This window comes from Anomaloglossus baeobatrachus, chromosome 5 (genome assembly GCF_048569485.1).
Source record: "Anomaloglossus baeobatrachus isolate aAnoBae1 chromosome 5, aAnoBae1.hap1, whole genome shotgun sequence".
Lineage (NCBI taxonomy): Eukaryota > Metazoa > Chordata > Amphibia > Anura > Aromobatidae > Anomaloglossus > Anomaloglossus baeobatrachus.
The window spans coordinates 15,223,813-15,234,892 of NC_134357.1; the positions used below are offsets into that span (position 1 = coordinate 15,223,813).

The 11,080-nt window shown below is 44.3% G+C and overlaps 1 protein-coding gene across 1 annotated transcript in view; it reads left to right on the top strand.

Annotated features, from left to right (window-relative positions):
• The window catches only part of SORCS1 (sortilin related VPS10 domain containing receptor 1), an 807,859-nt gene extending 797,846 nt beyond the window's left edge, over nucleotides 1–10,013 (top strand). Inside the window, 3 exon segments of the mRNA XM_075348232.1 lie at nucleotides 6,785–6,889; nucleotides 6,892–6,989; nucleotides 6,992–10,013. Of these exon segments, the coding sequence (XP_075204347.1) occupies nucleotides 6,785–6,889; nucleotides 6,892–6,989; nucleotides 6,992–7,036 (248 nt within the window). The 3' untranslated portion in view covers nucleotides 7,037–10,013.
• The last annotated feature ends 1,067 nt before the right edge of the window (nucleotides 10,014–11,080 follow it).

Genomic DNA, 11,080 nt, shown 5'->3' on the forward strand with positions numbered 1-11,080 from the left:
CCATCATTCATGGGATCAATCAATGGCCTTAGCCGAAAGTCACACCTGAGACCAGAGATTGGTTGCAGATGTGACGTGAGTCAACTATCAATCTATATGATCAAAAGTGGAGGTGGCACACCGGTTGAAAGAATGCAGGAAGGTGGACATTTCATTGCCCATTCTGGAGACTCTATAGTCAGCCTTTTTGCATTTTTCCAATTGGTGTGCTGCCTCCTCTATTGTCTTATATTTAGGAGGTTTGCAGAGAATTGGTAAATCTGCAGCAGATAAAATAATGATTATATAAAAACTACATCAATCAGCGCAGTAAGGGACACAATGGCTGGAATTAGGGCTGCTGCCTCTACATCATGTTGCTTTTCGATGGGGGACAAAAATCCGTCCAACAGCCAAAAACACAGTGTATGTAATAGAGAATGAGATTCTTTGAGCCTAACTTCCCCCCGGCTGTGATAATCTTCTGGTTTTACGCTCATCGAAACACCAAACATGTAAAGTATCTTCCCAAAATTATGCATCAAAAACTCAAGTAGCGCGGATCCCGCTCCACTTCCTGGATAATTAATATGGAGTGGTGAGAAGAAGGCAATTATCTCACACGGGGAAGGATCTGGCCATAAACCAAGAGTTAGGAGCATGAAGGGCAACGACGACCATGCCAAGTACTCGTGTTATTAACAGAACAATCTATACGTCAGTGTAGTGTAACCGCTAAAGATCTGGAGAAGCGCAAGATTGGAAAGACGATAATCACTCCAGTGAAATCTTCTGCCTCCTCCATAACAATGAAGAAGAAGAACTCGTGCTACAGTCATCTCTGAAGACTTTGTAACAACTTTTTGAAGGCATCTGGAAGTTTTCAAACATTTCTTCTTAAATTGTGTCATCAAGTGGAGTCGGCAGTATACACATTATCCAGGATTCCAGGTGGTCAAATTACAAGTAAAGAGTAATAAGATCCCCTGGATGGGTGACAAAGGTGAGACTGTGGGGAGTTTGACCATCGGCATGATTCCTAGAATGGATAATCATGCCCTTCTTCATCAGTAGGAGTCGGGATGGATTGGTGCTTGGACATGGGTGGTGAGTGTGAGCATTGGGGGATAGATAGTTGTGTGTAGTAGCCGTATATTGTATGCTTGATCTCTTCTACTCCATATAATATTTGGGCTCATAGTGTTATGGGCTCCCCTGGTGAGATGGAGTTTCTTATATGTGAACAACACGGACCAGAAGCAATGATACAGTGGAAATGACCATCAGATGGATCAGTAAGGACCAGGCTTGCTGGGTATTCAGGATGTAAAGGAGACAGTACATGCAGGTAGAGAAAAGCTATATACAGGAATTTGCAGCAGAGAAATGGTTAACCACAGGTTTAGTAGAATTATGGACAAAAACGGAAAAACCCAGCAGCCGCAAATAATTGGTTGAATTTAAAACATAGCTTTAATGTTGTTCATTAAAACAATTCCAAAAAACGTGTGTAGACAAAAAAAGCTCCTATGCGTTTCGACCTAAAGGAGACATACTCTTAATCATGTTTTCAATTCAACCAACTATTTGCGGCTGCTGGATCTTTCCATGTTTTTCCAGCTTTACATCTCCTGGTAAGGTAGGATATCCATGCACCACACCATTACACCTTTTGGACTGGTGAGTTGTTAGTGGTCTCCCTTTTTTGTTAGTACAATTCATATATATATATATATATATATATATATATATATATATATATATATATATTACTAGCTGTAGTACCCTGGTGTTGCTCGGGATAGTAACTGTCTCTCTCCCAGTCTCTGTCTGTCTGTCTCTATGTCTGTCTCTCTCTCTCAGTGTCTGACTCTTGGCCCGGTCTGACTCTTTCCCCGGTATGTCTCTTTCCCCGTCTTTCCCTGTATGTCTTTGTCTGTTTCTCTGTCTGTCTCTTTTGCTGTCTGTCTCTTTTGCTGTCTGTCTCTTTTGCTGTCTGTCTCTTTTGCAGTCTGTCTCTTTAGCTGTCTGTCTCTTTTGCTGTCTGTCTCTTTCCCCAGAATGTCTCTTTCCCCAGAATGTCTCTTTCCCTGTCCTTCCCTGTTTGTCTTTGTCTATCTGTCTGTCTCTTTCCCAGTCTGTCTCTTTCGCAATCTGTCTCTTTCGCCATCTGTCTCTTTCCTCGTCTGTCTCTTTCCCCGTCTGTCTCTTTCCTTGTCTGTCTCTTTCCCCATCTGTCTCTTTCCTCGTCTGTCTTTCCTCATCTGTCTCTTTTCTTGTCTGTCTCTTTCCCCGTCTGTCTCTTTCCCCATCTGTCTCTTTCCCCATCTGTCTCTTTCCCCGTCTGTTTCTTTCCCTGTCTGTCTTTGTCTGTCTCTTTCCTTGTCTGCCTCTGTCTGTCTCTTTCCCCATGTGTCTTTCTATCTGTCTCTGTTTGTCTCTGTCTCTTTCCTGGTGTGTCTCTTTCTCTGTCTGTGCCTGTCTGTCTGTGCCTGTCTGTCTGTCTGTCTCTATCTGTCTCTCCACCGACATCATATTACCTGACACATAAGCTTCTTATACTATGAATGTCCTTTGTTCCTATAGCAACCAATCATAGCTTCTATTAATAGCCTGTAGCTCGCAGCTCCACTAAGTTTAATGGAGGCAGGTTTTTTGGAGAGTAACTTTAAAGCGCGGGGTTAAATTTTCCTCTCAAAACATAGTCTATGACGTTCCCTGAGTCACATGAGGTGTCTGTGCAAAATTTTGTAATTGTAAATGCGACGGTGCGGATTCCTTTAGCGGACATACACATACATACATATATATATACACACTCAGCTGTATATATTATATTAATGTATATATATATATATATATAATTGTACTAACAATATATATATATATATATATATATATACACCCACACAATAAAGGACTTGCAGCAGGGAGACCGTTTACCACTGAGTGATTAGAGACAAATGCAGTCAATTATGAGATTGCAGCAGAGAGGCGGTGAACCACAGGGTTGGTGGAGTTATGACCTTGCAGCAAGGAGATGGTTAACAACTGTTTATTAGTTATGTATATATGCAATCAGGGACTTGTACCAGGGAGACCATTTACCACAGTTATTAGAGAATTAGAGACAAATACAGTCAATCAGGAGATTGCAGTAGAGAGACAGCAAACCACAGGATGGATAGGGACATTCGTATACAGTACTTGCAGCAAGGAGATGGTTAACAGCTGGTTTATTAGACATGTATATATGCAATCAGGTATTTGCAGCATTGACATGGTAAACCACAGGACATTATCGCAGTCAGGTACCTTGATAGCGGAGTGAAGCTTGTAACAGGTCTCACTGGGCTGAGCTGGTAGTAGAAATATATAAAATTCTGGAAAGCAGAGGGAAATTGTAAGAAGGACAATCAGGCGGCTGGCTGGAGCGACGTCTGGAGGAAGCAGAGGTTAACCCCTGGAAAGGCATGTGAAAAAAAAATGCTAAACTTTTGTGACTACTCAAGCACATATTTTGTGCGGGAGCCATCTTTAAAAAGCCTTGGATGATGATATCAGAGATGCTTTGTAGGTGAACAGATTATTACCAGGCTAGGAGCTGGTGCAGGAGACGGGAGCAAGGAGCGGCGCTGGAGCCAGAACAGGTAAGAAGTAGATCTGATCTAACTATAATTATATCTGCAATGGATGGGTGCCATATTACCTGCTAGGATAGAAATAAACCCCAAAAAAATGGGCCATTTTTATTTTTGCTTTTCTCGTTATTTCCACTTTTGTTGTTTTGTGTAGTTTTTGATAACTCCGTTCCATTTTTCATATAATGTCTTGGAAAACAGAAAAAAATCCAAGTGCAGAGAAATGGTGTAAAAAAAACCCTGCAAATCCGCTATTGTTTTTTAAGCTTTGCTTTTTACAGGTTTCATTGTGCAGTAAACGTGGCCACATGATTCCCCAGGTCCGTTAGATTGTGGCGATAACAAACTCGATGCTAAATGCAATTCTGGTGGGTTTTTTTTTAAATGTATAAGTTCATTTTATATTGGGATAAAGCTGATATTTTACGTTACTTACTTTTTAAAAGTTTTTTTTTTAGTTATTTTATTTTTGATAATTTTAGTAGTGATCATGGGGGTATGTGGGTTTGGATCTATGCACCGGTGTATGTTTCGATGGTCAAATTATCATTGTGAGCCCTCACGGCTCCTGCAAGAAGTGCAGGGCATGGGCTGTCCTCCATTAATACTGAGGGTGGGCTGTCCTCCATTACTACTGAGGGTGGGCTGTCCTCCATTACAACTGAGGGTGGGCTGTCCTTCATTACTACTGAGGGTGGGCTGTCCTCCATTACTACTGAGGGTGGGCTGTCCTCCATTACTACTGAGGGTGGGCTGTCCTCCATTAATACTGAGGGTGGGCTGTCCTCCATTAATACTGAGGGTGGGCTGTCCTCCATTACTACTGAGGGTGGGCTGTCCTCCATTACTACTGAGGGTGGGCTGTCCTCCATTACTACTGAGGGTGGGCTGTCCTCCATTACTACTGAGGGTGGGCTGTCCTCCATTACTACTGAGGGTAGGCTGTCCTCCATTACTACTGAGGATGGGCTGTCCTCCATTACTACTGAGGATGGGCTGTCCTCCATTACTACTGAGGATGGGCTGTCCTCCATTACTACTGAGGGTGGGCTGTCCTCTATTACTACTGAGGGTGGGCTGTCCTCCATTACTACTGAGGATGGGCTGTCCTCCATTACTACTGAGGGTGGGCTGTCCTCTATTACTACTGAGGGTGGGCTGTCCTCCATTACTACTGAGGGTGGGTTGTCCTCCATTACTACTGAGGATGGGCTGTCCTCCATTACTACTGAGGGTGGGCTGTCCTCCATTACTACTGAGGGTGGGCTGTCCTCCATTACTACTGAGGGTGGGCTGTCCTCCATTACTACTGAGGATGGGCTGTCCTCCATTACTACTGAGGATGGGCTGTCCTCCATTACTACTGAGGGTGGGCTGTCCTCCATTACTACTGAGGGTGGGCTGTCCTCTATTACTACTGAGGATGGGCTGTCCTCCATTACTACTGAGGGTGGGCTGTCCTTCATTACTACTGAGGGTGGGCTGTCCTTCATTACTACTGAGGGTGGGCTGTCCTCCATTACTACTGAGAGTGGGCTGTCCTTCATTACTACTGAGGGTGGGCTGTCCTTCATTACTACTGAGGGTGGGCTGTCTTTTATTAATAGTGATGGTGGGCTGTCTTTTATTACTAGTGAGGATGGGCTGTCCTCCATTACAACTGAGGGTGGGCTGTTCTCCGTTACAAGTGAGGGTGGGCTGTTCTCCATTACAAGTGAGGATGAGCTGTCCTCCATTACAACTGAGGGTGGGCTGTCCTCCATTACTACTGAGGGTGGGCTGTCCTCCATTACAACTGAGGGTGGGCTGTCCTTCATTACTACTGAGGATGGGCTGTCCTCCATTACTACTGAGGGTGGGCTGTCCTTCATTACTACTGAGGGTGGGCTGTACTCCATTACTACTGAGAGTGGGCTGTCCTTCATTACTACTGAGGGTGGGCTGTCCTTCATTACTACTGAGGGTGGGCTGTCCTTCATTACTACTGAGGGTGGGCTGTCTTTTATTAATAGTGATGGTGGGCTGTCTTTTATTAATAGTGATGGTGGGCTGTCTTTTATTACTAGTGAGGGTGGGCTGTCCTCCATTACTACTGAGGGTGGGCTGTCCTCCATTACAACTGAGGGTGGGCTGTCCTCCATTACTACTGAGGATGGGCTGTCCTCCATTACTACTGAGGGCGGGCTGTCCTCCATTACTACTGAGGGTGGGCTGTCCTCCATTACTACTGAGGGTGGGCTGTCCTCCATTACAACTGAGGGTGGGCTGTCCTCCATTACAACTGAGGGTGGGCTGTCCTCCATTACTACTGAGGGTGGGCTGTCCTCCATTACTACTGAGGGTGGGCTGTCCTCCATTACAACTGAGGGTGGCCTGTCCTCCATTACAACTGAGGGTGGGCTGTCCTCCATTACAACTGAGGGTGGGCTGTCCTCCATTACTACTGAGGATGGGCTGTCCTCCATTACTACTGAGGATGGGCTGTCCTCCATTACAACTGAGGGTGGGCTGTTCTCCGTTACAAGTGAGGGTGGGCTGTTCTCCATTACAAGTGAGGATGAGCTGTCCTCCATTACAAGTGAGGGTGGGCTGTCTGCCAATACTAGTGTGGGTGGGCTGTCCTCCATTACTACTGAGGGTGGGCTGTCCTCCATTACTACTGAGGGTGGGCTGTCCTTCATTACTGCTGAGGGTGGGCTGTTCTCCGTTATTAGTGATTGGATGGTGGCACAACTTCAACTTTATTTCCAAAATAATGGACAGCGCTGGAGCAGACTTCTTGGTAGGTATCTACAGTACGTTCCTGACCTTGCCGGTGACCTGGAGGGACACTTGTTGTCTTCTTGCCAAAGTTCCTCATTGTCTCCAGAAAGTCTATGATGACATTGTGAGAACATGATGACGTCACCTCTACATAATGATCTCCGGAACCACTAACCAAGCTCCTGATATGGGAAAATGTTGCCCAAGCATGGGTAATGAGTGCAGCAGGAGCCTCTCCCCTCTCTGCGTGTGGTCTTCAGTGTCACCTCTTTGTGGTCCTCCTGTCTGTTTCCAGCAATAATGTTCCAGATATGTGAAATCCAAGTTCATCGTTGTTTTGCAACTTTTTAATAAAAAATAAACCCCATTGGTAACATTTTCTTTCCATTCCTCCCAGGAAGTATTTCAATGGCTGCTGAAAATCAAAGCACAAACGAAAACCCGACTTATGTTAATGTGTGAAAGAAGAAAGGAGGGCAAGAAAGGAGGACGGACGGAAGCCCGCCTGCATCGGACTGCTCCCAAATTCTGAATAAATCTGAGGTTTTTAGCTTTAACGCTGATGAAGAGGACGAGTCGTCACCTTGTACAAAGGCTACAAACTCAATGGGACACATCTACCCTCTTTTAAACTCACTTGTGTTTGTACATGATCAATGAATTGACGTACACCAGAAATTTGCATGCTTTAACCCTTTCGCTGATCGAGAGGACTTGCAAAAATGTCACCTGTCTTTTAGCGGTGAACGGGTTAAAAGGGCATTTCCCTCCTAAGACAATAACTAAAAGGTAAATATAAATCCTTAAAGGGATTGTCCAGGATGGTTATGGACTGTGTCTGCAATGGCAGCTCATTCATTTTTATTTGAATTGGATGAGTTGCAATACCAGAGACAGCCTATAACTTAGGGTGGCGCTTTTCCATAATTTGGACAATTCCTTTAACTTGTCCTCTTTTGTAATTACAAAAACTGGGAAAAAAAACTGGGGGACGACTATTTTGCTATCATTGCAGCTCTTACAGGGGTTTCTCATCTGCTATTTCCAGATGGTGAGGCTCCCAAACTAATAATGAGATAGGGCCCAATATTGAATATTGGAAGCATTGAAAAAATATCCTGGTATGAAGGGGTGAAGGATACACATGGAAGGTGGAGAATGGATATAGAGAGTGGAGGATAGGCATGGTATCAGGAGGATAAGTATGGAGAGTGGAGGATAAGCTTCGACTGTGGAGGATAAGCATAGAGGGTGGAGGATAAGCATTGCTGGTGGAGGATAAGCATTGATTGTGGAGGATAAGCATTGATTGTGGAGGATAAGTATGGAGGCTGAAGGATAACCATTGAGGGTGGAGAATAAGCATGGTATCAGGAGGATAAGTATGGAGAGTGGAGGATAAGCATTGAAGGTGGAGGATAACCATAGAGAGTGGAGGATAAGCATTGAGGAAAGAGGATAAACATTGAGAGTGGAGGATAAGCATTGAGGAAAGAGGATAAACATTGAGAGTGGAGGATAAGCATTGAGGGTAAAGAATAAGTATAAAAAGTGGAGGATAAGTATGGAGGGGGGAGGATAAGCATATAATCTGGAGGGTAACTATTGAGTGTTGAGAATTGAGGATGGAGGATAAGTTTGGAGAGTGGAGGATAAGCATTGAGGGTGAAGGATAAGCATGGAGAGTGGAAGATAAGCATTGAGGGTGAAGAATGAGGATGGAGGATATGCATGAAGAGTGTAGACTAAGCATTGAGAATAAGGATAAGCATTGAGGGTGGAGGATAAACATGGAGGGAAGAGGATAAGCATTGAGGGGGAGGATAAACATGGAGGGAAGAGGATAAGCATTGAGAGTTTAGGATAAGCATTGAGGGAAGAGGATAAGCATTGAGGGAAGAGGATAACACTGAGGGTGGAGGATAAGCATTGAGGGTGGAGGATAACATTGAGGGAAGAGGATAAGCACTGAGGGTGGAGGATAAGCATTGAGGGTGGAGGATAAGCATTGAGGGTGGAGGATAACATTGAGGGAAGAGGATAAGCACTGAGGGTGGAGGATAAGCATTGAGGGAAGAGGATAAGCATTGAGGGTGGAGGATAATTATGGCGGGTAGCAGATAAACATTGAGGGTGAAGGATAAGCATTGAGGGAAGAGGATAAGCATTGAGGGAAGAGGATAAGCATTGAGGGAAGAGGATAACATTGAGGGAAGAGGATAAGCATTGAGGGTGGAGGATAAGCATTGAGGGTGGAGGATAACATTGAGGGAAGAGGATAAGCATTGAGGGTGGAGGATAATTATGGCGGGTAGCAGATAAACATTGAGGGTGAAGGATAAGCTTGTCAAATGTCCAGTGTTATTACACAATACATTTTGGTGATGTGCTGAGTCTCGCCTTCTTCAGGATTCCAATCTCCATCAGTTTGCGGTAAGTTTTAGCTGATAATGTCCAGAAAATGAATCATCGGAGAAGCTAGAGCCGGATGAGTTTAGTACCTAACCATAGGAAGGTGTTGTTATAGATAGCATTGTGCCGTCCGGTCGGTCCATGTTCTCGACAATCAGTTACACTGTATACATTTAGCAGAAGTGGATTATTTTCTGAATCTCACAAGATGCAGGTTGTCCATTAGACGTCTGGAATAAGTGAGTGACAAATCCGGTAAGACTTGCGATGGCCGCCATCTTAGCAGTTCCCCATTTTCCCAGCTGACCGAAGAGGATGACATCAGGGATTTACATTTACATTTGATTTTTTTTATTTTAATTTTTGGGGTAAATGCTCTTTGAATATTTTTTTAAAAAGTTACCATCGGATAAACTTTGCTGTAATTTACCAGGACAGTTATGTAAATAAGGTGCTTAAAGGAGAACTATCATTCTTTTTAACAATACGTATAGAACTTCAATCCCGGCCAATCAGATGACGTAGATCCTACACAATGTATCAGCCAAAAGTTCTGCACAAAACTAGAAACATTTCTTCTTTTTTTTAATATTTGGTTCCGGCAATGCTTTGTCATCTGTTGTTTTGTCGGTGGAGAGTCGGAGACTTAGGTCTGTTCCTGACAGTGAAGGATTCTCCGGAGCCGTCACTCCGGGGAGATTATGTTTCCAATTGTCCAGTTATAATCCCTGCGTATCCTTTATAAATGATATTCAGAGATCCTTTTATATAAAATGATAGTTCACCTTTGATCCGTGAACCTTGGATTGCGGCACGGTGGCTCAGTGGTTAGCACTGCAGTCTTGCAGCGCTGGGGTCCTGGGTTCAAATCCCACCAAGGACACTATCTGCAAGGAGTTTGTATGTTCTCCCCGTGTTTGCGTGGGTTTCCTCCGGGTACTCCGGTTTCCTCCCACACTCCAAAGACATACAGATAGGGACTCTAGATTGTGAGCCCCAATGGGGACAGTGTTGCCAATGTATGTAAAGCGCTGTGGAATTAATAGCGCTATATAAATGAATAAAAATTATAATTATAATTAAATTCTTATCCTTTCAGAGGGAAGAATCGCTACATAATGGCCAATTTATCTGGTGATCTTTGTTTACTCACCACGTGGGGGAAAAGAAGGACAATAATTGTATATAATCCTTTATAAATAAAGTCTAGAAAACTTTTATACGATTCCGTTCATTTATTGATCAAAATTATATCAAAAGGTTCTAGAAAGCTAAATGAATAAATGGCTGAATGATGGCAAACTGTTACCAAGATGTTTAGCATTATATTATATACATTCCATTTACTTCCAGAGCTGAACTCAAAATGCTGCTGATTACTACATGACTTGCTGCCTTCGCCACATTTAGTGCATTTCTGCAGATGTGAGCAGTGCGATCATTATGATCTGTGTCGATCATTTCGGTTTCCCACGTTGCTCTGTTTCATATCTGATTGCTTTTCAAAGACCAACTTTATCCCCATTGATGAAATGTTTAGAATTTATTCCCTGACCTTGTAGCGGCAGCGCCTGCCATTTCTTAGGCGCTTGTTATTTCCAGAAGGATGTTGTTTCCTCGTGGCATGCAATAGTCCCGGATTGGCTGCTCACATGTGAATTCCTAGCTATAAGGAACGGTAAAGGGGGCGTCACACGTAGTGATATCGCTAGCGATTGTACCTGCCCCCGTCGTTTATATCGTTAATATCGTTAGGACCCATCACACAGACTTACCTGCCTAGCAACGTCGCTGTGGCCGGTGAACCGGCTCCTTTCTAAGGGGGCGGTTCGTGCGGCGTCACAGCGGCGTCACTAAGCGGCCGCCCAATAGAAGCAGAGGGGGGAGATGAGCGGGTGTAACATCCTGCCCACCTTCTTCCTTCCGCATTGTCGGTGGCCGCAGGTAAGCTGTAGTTCATCGTTCCCGAGGTGTCACACGTAGCGATGTGCGCTGCCTCGGGAACGACCAACAACCTGCGTCCTCTACAATCAACGATTTTATGAAAATGAACGACGTGTCAACGATGGACGATTTGGTGAGTATTTTCCATCATTAACACTTGCTCGTTGGTGTCATACGCAAAGACGTCGCTAACGATGCCGGATGTGCATCACAGAATCCGTGACCCCGGCGATATTTCGTTAGATACATCGTTGCGTGTAACGGGGCCTTTAGTGTGTTGTGTTGGTGGTGAAGACAAGACTCGTACATAGTCTGGTCTTGGCTTGTACATAGTCTGTTTT